Source organism: Sceloporus occidentalis, unplaced genomic scaffold, assembly GCF_023333645.1.
Source record: "Sceloporus occidentalis isolate IW3139 unplaced genomic scaffold, rSceOcc1.0.p SCAF_101, whole genome shotgun sequence".
Lineage (NCBI taxonomy): Eukaryota > Metazoa > Chordata > Lepidosauria > Squamata > Phrynosomatidae > Sceloporus > Sceloporus occidentalis.
In genome coordinates this window covers 2,553,850-2,570,227 of record NW_028317081.1, presented here as the reverse complement: position 1 = coordinate 2,570,227, position 16,378 = coordinate 2,553,850, and the positions used below count along the sequence as shown (strand labels likewise).

Below are 16,378 nucleotides of genomic sequence, written 5' to 3'. Positions count from 1 at the left end.
CAAAACGAGCCATAAGTCTGGGCCTTTCTTAGCATTGTGGGACATAGAATGACTTTAAGTACACCTCCTTACTTTGCTGCAAAAGTAATAGATAACTGGTAAAGCCTCCCAGCAGATGTGGTGGATGTAAATTTAAACATGCATTGAATAGGCATATGGCTCCTCAATCTAAAACAAGTCAAACACTAAGTTTTTTAGATCCACTCGAATGTCCCTGAAATGGCATAATTGACTCCTCAAAGCAATGTGCTGCACACAAAAACAGTTACTGGATTTCGTGATAAAAACAGATCAAAGGGAGGCTTCAACAAATACAGGTTTCAAAGTTAATTTTATATTTAATACTGCCTGCAACGCCACCTAAGGTACACAAAACGCGTATCAGTCCTCAATGTATATATTTATAGCTTGTCTGTCTGGCCAGCCTTTGCCCCCACGTGCATCCATTAGCCTTGGCCTTCCATGACCAGTTCACCGCTTTTCCTTCCTTTTCCTTCCCACTTTTGATACTTATTGACCACTGCAGACCGGGAACTCCCCATCACAATTTGGCCCATGTCAAAGTCGCTCAGATCCTTACGAAATGTTCACACAACATATGTTATGCCTGATCGATGTATATATAAGTATCCTGAATCTAAGACAAGACTAAGGACTGATCAAGGTCTGACACTTTCCATCTGGAAAAATTGGCAGACTAGATGAGTCCCACAGTTCTTATCAGCTTTCAAATTCTGTTTCTGTGTTTCTTTTTGCAAAGTAAAAGAGTGACACATATATCCAAGTAGCTACAAGATTTTCTTGTCGACTGACTAAGCAGCTACGGCACAAGTAACTATAAAGTCTATACCTTCCTTAGCAGGGTAATACAGGGCACAGCCAGAAAGGGCCTTGGGTGTGCCATTCCCCCTGCTAGGAAATCATGAGCCTGACCCTTATCTTACAGGTTGACACACTGGCACTGACAAAACGAGTTATACGTCTGGAATTCCCCAATAAAAAATATGGGCCGTATTATATATTATGAAAATGCAAACTGGGATTTTTGAAAACTTCCCAGACATGATCATAGAAGAATTAATAGAAGCCATAAATTATTCATATTAAGTCTTTTCAACACTAATGTACCAGGAAATGTTTTATAGTACATCACATAAAACAGATTTATCGCCTTGAAATACTGAATTCCTTAACTGCTACACGTCCAACAACGAAAATATCAGAAGTATATGTTTCAGGAATGCCCTAATCTTGATTTTTAGTTCTAAAACTTGATTAGCTTTGCACAAAAAAAAAAAAGGATTTAATCAGGGTTGTTTTTCACTTCACTGTACATAGATTCAAATGCTTTTCCCTAGAATGAGCAATTCCTCAACTGTATTCATTATGATTCTAAAAGAAAACTATTAAAAAAAACCTCTCTGTTGAAGTTCAAAATATTGAAATATTTTCCCTATGCTTTACAGGATCTCATGACTCCTTCAGCTTCTACATTGACGAGGCCTCTCCAGTAGGACCTGAACAACCAGAAACTGTCCAGAATTTTGTTTCTGTGTTTGGAACTGTTGCCAAAAAGTTGATGAGAAAATGGTTAGCCACTCAGACCATGAATTTCACGAGTCAAATGGAGGCCGGTATAAGATATTTTGACCTCCGCATTTCAACAAAGCCTAGAGACCCTGATAATGAGTTGTATTTCGCTCATGGATTGTTTAGTGCCAAAGTCAACGAAGGTCTTCAAGAGATTAATGCCTTTCTGTCCAATCACAGTAAAGAAGTGGTCTTTTTGGACTTTAATCATTTCTATGGGATGCAAAAATACCATCATGAAAACTTAGTTCAAATGCTTAAGGACATCTTTGGGAATAAGTTGTGTCCAGCTATATTTGCCCAGGAAGTGAGTCTCCAGTATCTGTGGGAGAGAAATTATCAAATTTTGGTGTTTTATCACAGCCCAGTGGCTCTTGAAATCCCTTTTCTGTGGCCTGGGCAAATGATGCCAGCCCCCTGGGCAAATACCACAGACACTGAAAAACTGATTCTGTTCCTGCAGTCGTCAATCACTGAACGGAGGAAGAAAGGCTCGTTTTTTATTTCTCAGGTGGTATTAACACCAAAGGCTAGTACTGTGGTTAAAGGAGTTACCAGTGGCCTAAGAGAAACCATTACTGAAAGGTATGAACAGATAAAAAACATTACATTACTTTTCACACTTAATACACATAATACACATAACATGTATGATAATGTTACAGGGGATTATTAATTTCTCTTTTACCGCTCTGTCGCTCACTTTCCTAATTGACCTGCCTTTCATTGTATCTTTTCATTTAATTCCCTGGTTGCATGTTCCCTGAGGATGAGCATTACGTAGTAATACGTTTCATGGGATTTTATTTATAAGTAAAATGAGACAGGCTATCACAATCTCAAGTGTGTAACTTGTGTAAAGAGGGGGATTAAACAGAGAAAGTTAGCAGATAACCAATCCAACACAAGACTGATACAATATTTCAAGCGATCAAAAACATGCAATCAAGTTCGAGTTTGAATTGCTGAGTCTCTGACCAAAGTTTGTTTTAAGGAGTCAATTTCGCGAGTGTTGTAAAGCACTTAAATCACATTATTTTTTATTTTTACATTAGTTCTAATAAAAGTTATTTTTTTTATAGTGTGGTGTATATAGAGACTTCACTTCTCCAGTTGTTGTAAATTGTCTATATATCTATAAATCTATATATCATGCTACAAAATGTTTATATATTACTTTATGCCACCTGCACAGAGATAGACAACATCTATCCTGATGAGCACAACGCATGTGCCCTGCTAATTTTAAATGCTCTCTAAAGCCTAGCAGATCTGTTTTATTCTTCCCTCTGAGTGTTTAATCTCACAAAAGCAACAAAAAAAATTTATGAAGGATTTTCAGTCTCCAAGGCAACAACCTATCACCGGCCTGGTGGTGTGTCACGTGGCTATTAAGTATTCCTGGAACAATCAAGTAATGAGGCAAGTCTTACTTGATTAAATTATCTCTGGAGGTTTAGAGAGTAAACAGTTTGAAGAATGATGTTTGTAACGCTGCATTTAGTCATACGTAGAATAGGGAGGACTGCACCTTTAGCAAACAGTAATCATACGATCTCATAAATAATTCATATTAATCCTGAATCAAAATAATGCGTATAATTTTGACTGAATAATTACTGCAATTTCAATAATTAAGAACAATCCCAAATCAGAACAATTTGGAGCTCTTCTCAGCTAGAAATCCATTTTTAATCAGTATAATTTAAAGCATTCCTAAATCAGAACAATGTCAGAGAAATTGTGGTTGAGGACAATTCTCAGAAACCGAATTGAAACAATTCAGGACAATCCTAAATCATTATAATATAAACCAACCCTACATCAGCACAACAGAGAGAAATCCAAATAATTACTAATTCAATCATTTGGAATAATCCTAATTTTAAATAATTTAGAACATTTCAAAATAGAAATACATTGGTTGTTCTTTTTGGGGATCTCCCAAACACAAATGTGGTTAATCTAGACCCATCACACATAAACTTTTTCTAGAATCTATCAATTTTCCTGCTACATATTTCTCTTTTTACATCAGGCATAATGTTTTGGAATCATTTTAAATGCAATCCCATTTACTTTATCAGTAAAAACACACCTTAGGTTTTTTCTCAGAGTACAAATGTAGATTACTTACAGTCAAGGCTTATTTCCTCAAACTAGAATCATTTATCTTAGTGGAAATCAAAATTCCATAAATCTTCAGTAGTTTATTTAGGAATGCCATATGGGACTCAACGTTACTCAGAAAGCCGCCACAGATAATGAGAATGTTTATAGGAATATATATGCCAAATATGAGAATCAAGTCTACATATAGACATGCCAATGAAACAACATATATATCCATATAGCTCCCGAAATCCCTATTATAATAGGCACATAGAATTTGACGCCATATAAAACACATTTAGTCTGCTGGCTTTTCCTGATGTAAGGATTTAGACCTAATCGTCGTTGGGCTCGTCATTCAGGAAAGGCTTATGCCGATGCCCTGCATGTTTAAATTCCCTCCACTGTATTAGACGCTACCACTTTTTCTGGTAGGCTGTTGTATTTATTTACCACCTCTCAGTAAAGTAAAACTTCCTTACATTACATCTAAGCCTCTCACCCTCTACATTTCTGGTTAAGGTAATTTTGAATACCATTTCAGTGGAGTGTGATGGTACTGAATGTGTGTATGATGTCACACTTGGTTGAGCAAGCATCTTTAAGACCGCAAGATATTATTATTATTTATTGTTTTATATAGCGCCATCAAATTCAGTAGCGCTGTACAATGGGTAGACAAGACATAACAAGTAGTATGTAATATAACAAATTGACTTACAGAGAGACCATGTGAGGAGGGCCCTGCTCAAACGAGCTTGTGTCACGTACCGGGTCCATACAGATGACTGCATTGACCAAGCGCGCCCAAAGATTGAGTGCAGGAGTCACAGTGCAGTACTGGAGTTGGACAGGGCCTGGTTGCAGGGCGACCACACTCACCGAGGTGTTGAGTACCTAGGGTTGTTCAGCCACATACCAGCACCCTGACATAGCAGCAGATGTAGTCCAAACTGAAACGAAGTGATATCCTGCAGGCACCCTGGAACAGGCATGAAACATATTACTAGAATCACGTGCAGGATGCTACAGGCTGGGAGTATGGAAGCTAAGCAAAGGATATAGCAGAAACATAACAAGCAAGGGACAGAGCAAGGAACAGGGAGACCAGGCACAAAACAAAACCAGACAAGACATACATGATACAGGGCACAACAAAGGACAGGGAACAAGGCAAGGAACACAGGGGAAGGAGATGAGACGCATGGGAAGCCAAGATCTGGTTGTGCCGTTCATGTCGAGATGAAAAACGACTGAGATCCGCGGGATCCATAATGGGCCTGTCAAAACTGTAACCGCCAGGAATGGTCAGGATCAGTAACTGAGGATCCACAGTGCAGAACCCAGACACAAACCAGAACAGGCATCTGGGACACGGGTACAGCAGTGCACAAACGAAGCCGAGGTCAAGGATTGGAGAAGTCAGGATAGCCGTGAGACGTAGCCGAGGTCAAGGATTGGTGAAGTCAGGATAGCCGTGAGACGTAGCCGAGGTCAGAACCAGAACAAACAGGATAACTGAGAAGCATGAGCAGAGCCCAGAGAACAAGCAATGAATCTCTTTGACAGGCAGCTAGTGGACAGCTTAGGAGCCCTAAAATAGGCCCCAGGCAGATAACCCCGCCCCAAGCCAAGTGCACAAATAGACGGAGAAATGGGCTGCACATGCGTATACTGCCACAGGAGTAAATGGTCGGCTATCATTGGAGTGGCCTGCGCCTGCGCAAGGTCCAACGGCATCTGCGGGAGGTTGCTGCAGCCGTAGCCACAGGTAAGGTGCTTACAGTCTAGAGGATGGCGATCACTTTAGGGTTTAGGGTAATATTCAGTTCACAAAGGAAAAATTGTAGCCATTCTTGTCTAAAATGCTACATCTGGGCAGTTTAGCAGACACATTCCATATAAACTAATGTGCTGAGTCTTCAGATTTCTTCAAAATGAGCGCTGTGCACAGGTACTGCTCCAGTATTACCTTGACTGACAAAGACTTTGAGAAACATATAATGATCAAAGTTAATTTTAACTTTTTCCTTTCATTATCTCTTACTTGGTGGCCTCTCCTCCAGTATCTGTGAATATTTACTTTTCCGTTTTGGGTTTATCTGTTTTATATAATTCCCCCAGGGCCCTTCAATTATCCCCCACTTTCCAGAACCTTTTACTCCCTTTTATTATTACACCCACACAGCTGTTCTTTAAAAGTTGCTCTAATTATACCAACAAACTGAAAATTTCTAAAACTAAAAATGTTTCTACAGATCCTACATTTTACAAGTTAATGCAATAAACTTGTCTATAAGAAATGCATATCATCTCATCTTTTCTACAACATAGAACATCTTGTTCTTAGGATCAGCATGATTATTCATCCTGGTTGAGTTATCTGTCCCCTACTGTAAAGTTGCTTACTGTTTTGAGATGGATTGAAAAGAATGGTTAATCTTCTGAACAGGATCTTGATTAGTTCTTCGAGACATTAGCCTCCCTGAGATAAACAACTCAGGGAAAAAAACATCTTCAAAATAATTTACAAACAATTAACAGTGATTAACAAACAAAAAATGAGAATAAATAATGCAATAATGCAATAACAAATAATAAACAATAAAGGTACCAACAGTTCCCCTTCAATGTATGTTATGTTATTTAAAAAGACACATACATATTAATTTAGCGGTGCACATGAGGAAAAATGATTACTGCAAATAGTATGGGGTAAGTTCCCAGCATTCCAATTTAGTCATACAGATTTATCAAAATAAATGTATCAAAATTAGATTAGAAGTAAGTAGAAATACAAAATTAGATTCAATCATTGTAATATAAAGTTTCGTGCCAATGTTTCGGCTTTACAAGGCCTTCATGAGGGCAAAATTAAATTCTATATGCAATTTTAGAAGCAGTATGTTGCTTCTACTGGGATAACCTGTGCACCAAAAAACACTTAAGAAGTCCCTTCCAGGGTCAAAGGTTAGTCCCAAAAATCCCCCTAAATCATTACAAAATAAATTCCGTATGTAGTCATTTTGAAGTAATACAGACCTATTCAGTAATATTACATTTCACAAAAAAGAATAAAATCATTTTAAGAGTTCCCGTAGTACTCGAATACCATAATAATCAGAATGATAAATGCAGCAAATATATAGTTACATTTTTATATAAGAAAAACACTTATGCATAAATCATTATAATGAGTCATTTGGCATCACTGTATTAACCCAATCAATATATATATTTATATGAAAAGGTACCTACTTGGTAGCGTTCTGTTTGAACATACATACATCTTAATACGTTTTGGAGTCCTAGTCCTTACAAACGGAAAAAGGATGGTAAACTATGCTCCATTATTGATTTGTATTTATGAGGACATCTTTTTAAAAAAGACCACCTGAGTCAAGAAAATTCATTATGGTTATCTTTTGGAATTGGGTCCTGTTGTAGAATGAACCAATATTTTTAAACACATGATGTACCGGTAGTTGATGTATTTGCTTGCTTGTATTTGCTTGTTGTGGTGTATTTACTAACAAACACAAACCGGTTAGAAGTATTTTTGACCCTCTCTGGTCCATGTTTTTTTTCTTTTGCAGAAGCGATAATCACAGGGTCATAATCTTGTTCTACAAATCTTTGTTATATATTTTCCATATGCTGCGCCAAATCTTATAGTCTCAGGTAATCCATTTTACCAGACTTTATAGCCAATAAGGTAGGCCATGGATAAAAGATGGAGTTACAAAACTCTTAGGATTCAATGTAGCTGTTTAGTCAGTTTACCTGAACCAAGGCATCATCCAAAAAATATATATAATATATTCATCCAAAAAGATATATAACATCCAAAAAATATATGTAAAGTAGAATCTAATCATTCCAGGAATATTAAGACAATTTATGACATTGGTCAATATAGATTCAGAGCCCTGCCAAATAAAAAATATATTGTTAATAAAATGAAAATAACAAAATATTTTGATATTCACTGGATGGATAGATGTCTCTTCGTAATCAGACAAATAAGTTTGTGTATGATGGGGCCATGTTACTGCCCGTTGTTTATATTTTTTTCCCGGTTTAAAATAATTGTTGTGTAGAATAAAATTTTATAAATCTAGTATAAATATTTTAGGAAGTCTTTCATCAACATCCCTTGTGACTTAAATATATTCTTTATTTGTTTCAAGTACGATCTGTTGTACCTTTTTAATAAAATCAAATGTATCCCTTATGTATGATTTAATTTTTAAAACCCATGGTAATAAAAATACATCTGTATATTGTACAACCGGCTGGAAGAGTTATCTAGTTGCAGAAATAATAGCTCTCCCTGGTGTATTTTTATTACCATGGGTATTAAAAATTAAATCATACATAAGGGATACATTCGATTTTATTAAGCAGGTTCTTTTATGAAAAAAAAGCTGCCCTTTTTCATTTGGAAGGACTTTTCCACCAATAGAATGAAGGCTACATATTAAGGTGTGTGTATGTTTAAACATAATGCTACCAAACAGAGAGTTTATCATACTGATATATCTCCAGTGGGTTAATATGGTGATGCCAAATGACTCATTATAATGATTTATGCATAAGTGTTTTTTTAATATAAAAAAATGTAACTATATACTTGTTGCATTTATAAATTTGATTATTATGGTACAACAGTACTATAAGAACTCTTAAATTAAATTTAGTGTCTTTTGTAATATTATTGAATGTGTCTGTATTATTTCAAATTGACTACATATTGTATTTTTTTTTTTATGATTAAGGGGTATTTTTTTTGAATAGCCTTTGATCCTGGAAGGGCAAGGACTTTATAAAAGGCTGGTATGGTTATTTCTAAATTTGCCTGTAGAACTCAGTTTTGCACTGATGAAGACCTTGTAAAGCCGAACCGTTGGCAAGATAAGTAAATATTACAATTACTTAATCTAATTTTGGCGGGTGCATGGTAGTTCTACTTACATTATTTATATAATAAGACATAAAAAAATGCCTAAATAGTACCCAGATTTTCTACTTTATTTATTTGTCTTCTTGCTATTATAGGGCTCAGCACATAAAGATTAAACAAATCAAAAAATGCTAGTTACATTCTCAACTCTACTTTGTGAAAATTTCTTTTTGCATAAAAATTTATTCCAGTTTCTAAAGGTGAAAATAAGAAAAAAATTGATTAAGAGAAAAAGTCTCTCAATACTTTTTTCAGTGCGTTTGATTGAGGAGCGGTGGCTATGGGTGTGGGTTTACCTATATCGTTTATGTAACTGAGTAGGAAATTTCAAAGATATTATTTAAACAGTTTTATTCATAAACAGAAGCTCTGATGACTTATAGGACTATTTACTTTGTGTCACGGTAGTGGTGGACGGGTACTGAGGAGTCCAGAATGCAGAACACAGGAACCAGCAAGAGTCACTTAGAATGCAAGGTCCAGTAGCGGAGTCCGGGGTCACTAGCCAAGGGTGGTACATGGGAATCAGAGAGAGGGTGAGCTGCTTAGTAGCTGGGGTCAAGTTCAAGGAGGTAGGGGAGTACAGAGTCAATAGCCGAGGTCGGTACACAGGAATCAGAGAGAGCTGTTTAGTCGCCAAGGTCAGGGGCACAGGAGGTCAGCAAAGTCCAAGGGAATAGCCAGGTTCGGTACACGGGAATCAAATACATAAATAGAATGCTTCACAGCAGGAAAGGTATAGAAGCACAATAACTGAGCACTGAGCAATGCTATATATATCCTGAGTTATAGACAATGCCGAGGACTGGTTAAGGTCTTAGTCTCTATTTCAAGAGAAATGGGCAGACCTGGTGGGCCAACTGGTTCTTGTCTATGTTTATCTATTTATTATTATTATTTATTGTTTTATATAGCGCCATCAAATTCCGTAGCGCTGTACAGTGGGTAGACAGGACACAGCAAGTAGCCTGTAATATAACAAAATGACTAACAGAGACAGGTGAGGAAGGCCCTGCTCAAACCAGCTTACAGTCTATAGGATCTATCTGTGGGTACACTAAATGAGATTGTGGAAACATATCAAAAAGCTCTTTTCACTGAATACACCAGGTCATAAAGGGCTTAATAAATAGTTAATATTGTTAACCAACTGAAAGGACATGTCACAATATCATTCAATATAGTAGAAACCAGCCAACGTATTGCAGACATTTACTAAACAAAAAAAAAATTACCTTAATTTTGCAGTCAAGGGATTTGCTTACATTACCTTCAAGGTCACAAGTCATTTCTATCAGCCTTAAAAGGGTTTTTTTTTGTTTGTTTTTTTATTTATTGCGGCCCTGCAAACATCCTGCATTAGGCAATAACGGCACTTTGGAGGTATGATCTAACACAAAAATAGCTTTTAGAATAATGTACTCATATTAATTATAAATTAACTGACAAAAGAGGCACTCACATTCACGTATTGGAAATCACTGTGTACGAAGCAAAGATTATTTAACAGAGTTGTGTTCTGCTTTCAGAACCTCTAATATCTATAATCAAGTCTCTCCACCGGCGCTTCCAACCACAGACTTTAAAATGCCGGAGATCTATTGTTAGAATATTCTGTATAAACTCTGTGCAGGAAGCGGGACATCCATACGTACAATTTTAAAATGTAGTTCCTTCTAAATTAAGATGATTAAAATACTCTACAGAACAAACTAACAAAAAATGTTAAAACACCACAATCTTTAAAGTGTGAAAAAACTCAACCCACAGTACTGGTCAGGATAACTACCTAACTATTAAAGATTTTATTGTAAATTCTAATTTCACCTTGGTGTGCCGGCCCTTAACCATCACAATAAATCAGTATTACGCCGTGTTCACTAAAGGTCTAAAAGTGTTAAATCACTTTTAAATTATTGTTCCCGTTCGGGTAAGTTGTTAATTGTTGTTAAATGGCTAAGGCAGCCTTTGTGACTTAGGGGATGATAAATCCAGGAAGTGTGCATTTGTACCAGTCTAAGTTTGCTTGAGGTAACAAGAACAAAATATTTCCAAAATAATTAGAGTCATTTGCAAAACAGACACAAGCGATCAATACTTTAGAAACTGACTTTATTTATGCTAAAAAACTACGGAAGTGACTGTTTTAACCCATGATTGCACACCTGTGTGGACAGGCAGGGCTTAACATGTTTGCAAACACAGAGATGACACTTTTACTCAATGTATGAAATCATGCATATAGTTTATTAACCAAATCAAAATATATGCATTATAACCAGATAAATTAAGAATGAAGCAGATTATGCTTACATCCTTTCCTGCACTGGGAGACCCTCAAAGCTGTACCCTGCTTCGCAGTGCGAGACGGGCTGCAGGGTTAAATACCAGGCACCATAAACCGATCTGGGGCTCATCATTGCTGGAAGGGCCCCACTTTTATATGTTTTAGTAATACATGAAAGTTTATGTACTTAGCTGTCTACATGCTCTACATAAATATAGCATTTAGCTAGAAAAACAGGATCCACACTGTTCTCTATACCCTGTCAACAGCCTAGGTTCAAGGACAGTTAGCTATGTTCAGCTGCACTAGAACATTCTGTATTACAACAGTGTGTTTCCAGTTATACTTTTATACAGAGAATAACAGAAAAATAGTATATTAACCCTTTCCTCAACCGTTAACCCCACACCAACATGCCTTTATCTCACTTAACCGTTTCAAGTCACACACTGCAGTGACATCTCCACTTTAATATATAAAGGGCTGCCTTGTCCAGAAAACTGTTACTTAGGAGTAGGATTCATACATAGATGGTGACAGCAGAAAAAGAACCATTTGGTCCATCTGGTCTGCCCTTTTGGAGATGATGTTAGCTTTGTGACACGGTGAATTATCTTGCTGGAAGTAGCCATCAGAAGATGGGTACACTGTGGTCATAAAGGGATGGACACGGTCAGCAACAATACTCAGGTAGGCTGTTGCGTTTTTACTGAATACACTAGGTCATAAAAAGGGCTTAATAAATGGTTAAAATTGTTAACCAACTGAAAGGACATGTGACAATATCATTCAATATAACAGAAACCAGCCAAAGTATTGCAGACATTTACTTTACAAAAGAAAATTACCTTTATTTTGCAGTCAAGGGATTTGCTTATGTTACCTTCAATGTCATTTCTATCATTTTATTTAATTTGCTGCGGCCCTGCAAACATCCTGCATTAGGCAATAACGGCACTTTGGAGGTATGATCTAACACAAAAATAGCTTTTAGAAAAATGTGCTCATATGTCATGTTTATACGATGCTCAATTGGTACTGAGGGGCCCAAACAGTGCAAAGAAAATGTCCCCATCACTACCAGCCTGAACCATTGATAGAAGGCAGGATGGATCCACTCTTTCATGTTGTTTACGCCAAAGTTTGAATGTCGCAGCTGAAATCAAGACTTATCAGACCAGGCAATGTTCTTCAGTCTTCCATTGTCCAATTTTGGTGATTCTGTGTGAATTGTAGTCTCAGTTTCCTGTTCTTAGCTGACAGGAGCGATACCTGGTGTGGTCTTCTGCTGCTGTAGCCCATCTGCTTCAAGGTTCAACATGTTGTGTGTTCAGAGATGGTATTTTTCATACCTTGGTTGTAACGAGTGGTTACTGTTGCCTTTCTGTCATGTTGAACCAGTCTGCCCATTCTCCTCTGACATCAACAAGGCATTTTCGTCCACACAACTGCCGCTCACTGGATATTTTCTCTTTTTCGGACCATTCTCTATAAACCCTAGAGATGGTTGTGCGTGCCAAAGTCACTTATATCCCCTTTCTTTCCCATGCTAATGCTTGATTTGGACTTCAGCAAGTTGTCTTGACCACGTCTACATGCCTAAATGCATTGAGTTGCTGCCATCTGATTGGCTGAATAGTTATTTGTGTGAACAAGCAATTGAACAGGTGTACCTAATAAAGTAGCCTAATAAAGTAGCCAGCGAGTGTATTATATATATATATATATATATATATATATATATATATATATATATATATGGACAAAAGTATTGGGACACCTCTTAATTATTGAATTTAGGTGTTTCAGTCAGATCCATTACCACAGGTGTATAAAATCAAGCACCTAGCCATCCAGTCTGCAGTTACAAAGATTTGTGAAAAAAATGGGTCATTCTGAATAGCTCAGTGAATTCAAGCGTGGTGCTGTGACAGGATGCCACATTTGCAATAAGTCAGTTCATAAATTTCATCCCTGTTAGATATTCCACGGTCAACTGTAAGTGGTATTATTTGAGAACAGCAGCAACCCAGCCACGAAGCAGAAAACCACAAAATGTCACAGAGCGGGGTCTCTAATGTGCTGCTGATTCCATAGCTAAAGTTCCAAATTTCTACTGGCATTAATACCAGCACAAAAATTGTATGGCGGAAGCTTCATGGAATGGGTTTTCATGGGCGAGCAGCTACATACAAGCCTTACATCACCAAGTACAATTCCAAGTGTCGGATCGAGTGATGTAAAGCATGAAGCTACTGGATTCTGGAGCAGCGGAAATGTGTTCTGTGGAGTGACAAATCTCGGTTCCCTGGTAGTCTGATGGGGGCGAGTCTGAGTTTGGCGGATGCCGGGAGAACGTTATCTGCCTGACTGCATTGTGCCAACTGTAAAGTTTGGTGGAGGAAGGGGTAATGGTCTGGGGCTGTTTTTCCAGATGTTGGGCCCCTTACTTCTAGTGAAGGGAAATCTTAATTATTCAGCATTCCAAGACATTTTGGACAATGCTATGCTTCCAACTTTGTAGAAACAGATTGGGGAAGAATCTTTTTCTATTCCAACATGACTGCGCCCCAGTACTGAAAGCAGGGTCCCTAAAGACATGGCTCGATGACTGGTTTGGTGTGGAAGAGCCCTGACTGCAACCCAATTAAACACTTTTTGGATGAACTAGAATGGAGTATTGCGAGCCAGGCTTTCTTGTCCAGCATCAGTTCCTGACCCCACAAATGCTCTACTGGATTAATTGCCAAAAAATCCTACAGAAACACTCTAAAATTTCCCCAGATGAGTTGAAGCTGCAAAGGGGGAGGGGGACTTTTGTCCCTATAGTGTGTTAATATGTATATATGTGTGTGTATATATATATATATATATATATATATATATATATATATATGTATCGCATGGTGGTAGGGGGGCTGTACTCTCTTGGCTCTCCAGTTTAGCTGATGTAAATTGACAGTGCTTCTTTAACCAGCTTTGACAAAACCACTGATTATTTTTTTTCTGATTCTGACAAGAAGTTGTTTAGTTGCTAGGTGAATATCTTGTTATCTAGACAGGCTCTGGTTACATGAATATGTCATCTCCATTGCTTTGTGTGTTAATTAAACTCCTGTTTTATTTGATATGGTTCAAGGAACCAGCCAGTCTAATAACTGCTCTGATTGTACAAGTCAAGGACACTACCTAAGTCAATAAAGAGATATTACTTTTAGGTAACGGTGTTTCGCTTTAGATTCTTTGTTTAGCGGTTGTTACTCAGAACTCTTTTCTTGCCAGGCTGTCGAGAAACAGGTGAGACTGTGTTGCAGGGGCAGAATACAATATAAGTCCTGTGAGTTTTAATGTAATATCTTCATTGGCATAGAGAGAACCTTTATCAGCAACCATCACTCCTGTGTTTATTTACTTTGTTAGCTATCTCCTTGACTATAATTCTAAAAGCGTCTAAAGAATGAATTGCTCTGTGCCAACTCACTTCACTCTACATTTTGCGGCGCACCTCTGCTGCAGGATATTCTTGCGTAGTTAAAGCAGTGAACATTTTTCAAAGTCTCTTCAACCAAGGCTATCATACATGTCTTGTATGAGGAAAGCAAGAATTTGAGAAATATTTCCTAGGTGAAGGATTTGATGAGTGAATGGCTGTGAAAGGCTAGGGAGAGAACTGAGTCAAGGGCAGCAAAATCGGGCTATCGAGTAAAAAGTAGATCAGCGTGTCATCAGCATAGAGATGATACTGGAATTCAAAGGATGAAATCAGCTTACTGTGGGAGTCACTGCTCTGCTTTAAGCCAAAGCATAATTATATTTATCACAGCTTCTGATGGGAGTTGGTCGTCTAATCTCTTACCACCATTAAGAAAATAGGAAGATATTTGAGCAGCAAAAATCGTGCACATGAAACATGATAACACATTCTATTCAATATGTTTGGCAGTTTTCTGCTGTTGGAAGAAATGCATTTGACATTTTAATTATTTTCCTTTAGATTTTATGGGTAAACCTTTCCAACATATTCAAGGATATTATCACATTATAGGCAATTTGTGTTATTTAAGCAAATCTTTCATTTCTCGATTTCATATTTTGTCTTGTTTTCATAAAAATAACTTTTGATGTCAAACTTGACTCCTCATAAGTAAAGTAGAGCCACTGGAAATATTTTATTAATATAAATTGTTTTCTTTTTGTCAAATATATACATTTAACTCATATACTGTATTATTATATTTACTCCTTAAAGAGTGAAATTTAGTCATTGTAATAGTAATAAACCCAAGAATGGTGTGCAAATGCCTGTTTGAACATAGTTTCCCACATAAAGTTTGTATTATTCTTATAACAACATTCTGTCTTGTCTCTTTTTTTAGAGCTTTACCTTCTATGATGCAATGGGTTCGAACTCAAAAACCAGGAGAAAGCGGAATCAACATTGTCACGGCAGATTTTGTAGAATTAGGTGACTTTATCAGCACCGTCATAAAACTCAATTATCTTTTGGATGAAGAGGACAGCATGACTTGATAATGCAAGAGACCTTTTCAGAAATAAGATAAAAATGCTGCAGTGTAATTGTATTAGCAATGTTATGATGTAACACACAGAATTCTTCCTATTACCTTCCGAATCTCTGAGTTGCTTGGGTCTTGTTGCTGGAGGGCTAATCGGGATAGTCAGACTATTTTAGCTTAATTTTACATGTAGAAATAGAAAAATAAATATTAACCAGTGGCAGGTGCAACTGCTTTCATTTTTAAAATAAGGGCACTTATTATTTATAATATTATATTATAATTATTATACCCCCCAGCTATTAAATTGATCCATAGGGGTTATACATAAAAAGTTGAAAAATACTTTTCACCATAACAATCAATTAAACATCTATGTTGATTTGTCTATACCTTTGGTTGATATGGTGATAAAAGCACTTTTTGATATTTTATATCAACTGATTTTTTTTTATACATAATCCCAATACAGTTAATATTGCTAAATGTAGTTAAGGAGGGTATGACATTATTTGTTGTATCATTTACCTCCTATACCTATTTCAAATTCCAACAAAAAAAACAGTAACCCATATTGAATGTTATGCTTGTAAATGGTCTAAGTGAGCTTCTACTGTCTAATTATGCACCTTCATCAGTAAATTTGCTTCTAATGCACATTGACTGGATTTTCTTTTTTGGTCAACTAAAGCATCTGTGGACTGTAACAGTACTAATCCCGGGGTAGTAGAACCCAATAAGGTAGTTTGATGAATGAACCAGATCTGTGACTTGGACCTAGAATTGGTCCTGTGTGGACAGTCTGTCAAAAATTCAGCAGACTTTATGACAGCAGAAGTGAAATTTAATATGTGTCTTTGTCATTTGTGATGTGGCAGGATCAAGCAGCACGCTCTACTAGTTGACTTA

General features: G+C 36.9%; 1 protein-coding gene across 1 annotated transcript in view; it reads left to right on the top strand.

Annotated features, from left to right (window-relative positions):
* The window catches only part of LOC149283967 (PI-PLC X domain-containing protein 3-like), a 45,187-nt gene extending 29,705 nt beyond the window's left edge, over window positions 1-15,482 (top strand). The window contains exons 2-3 of the mRNA XM_089497326.1: window positions 1,467-2,175; window positions 15,329-15,482. Of these exons, the coding sequence (XP_089353452.1) occupies window positions 1,467-2,175; window positions 15,329-15,482 (863 nt within the window). The remainder of the gene's footprint in view (window positions 1-1,466; window positions 2,176-15,328) is intronic.
* Window positions 15,483-16,378: the final 896 nt, after the last annotated feature.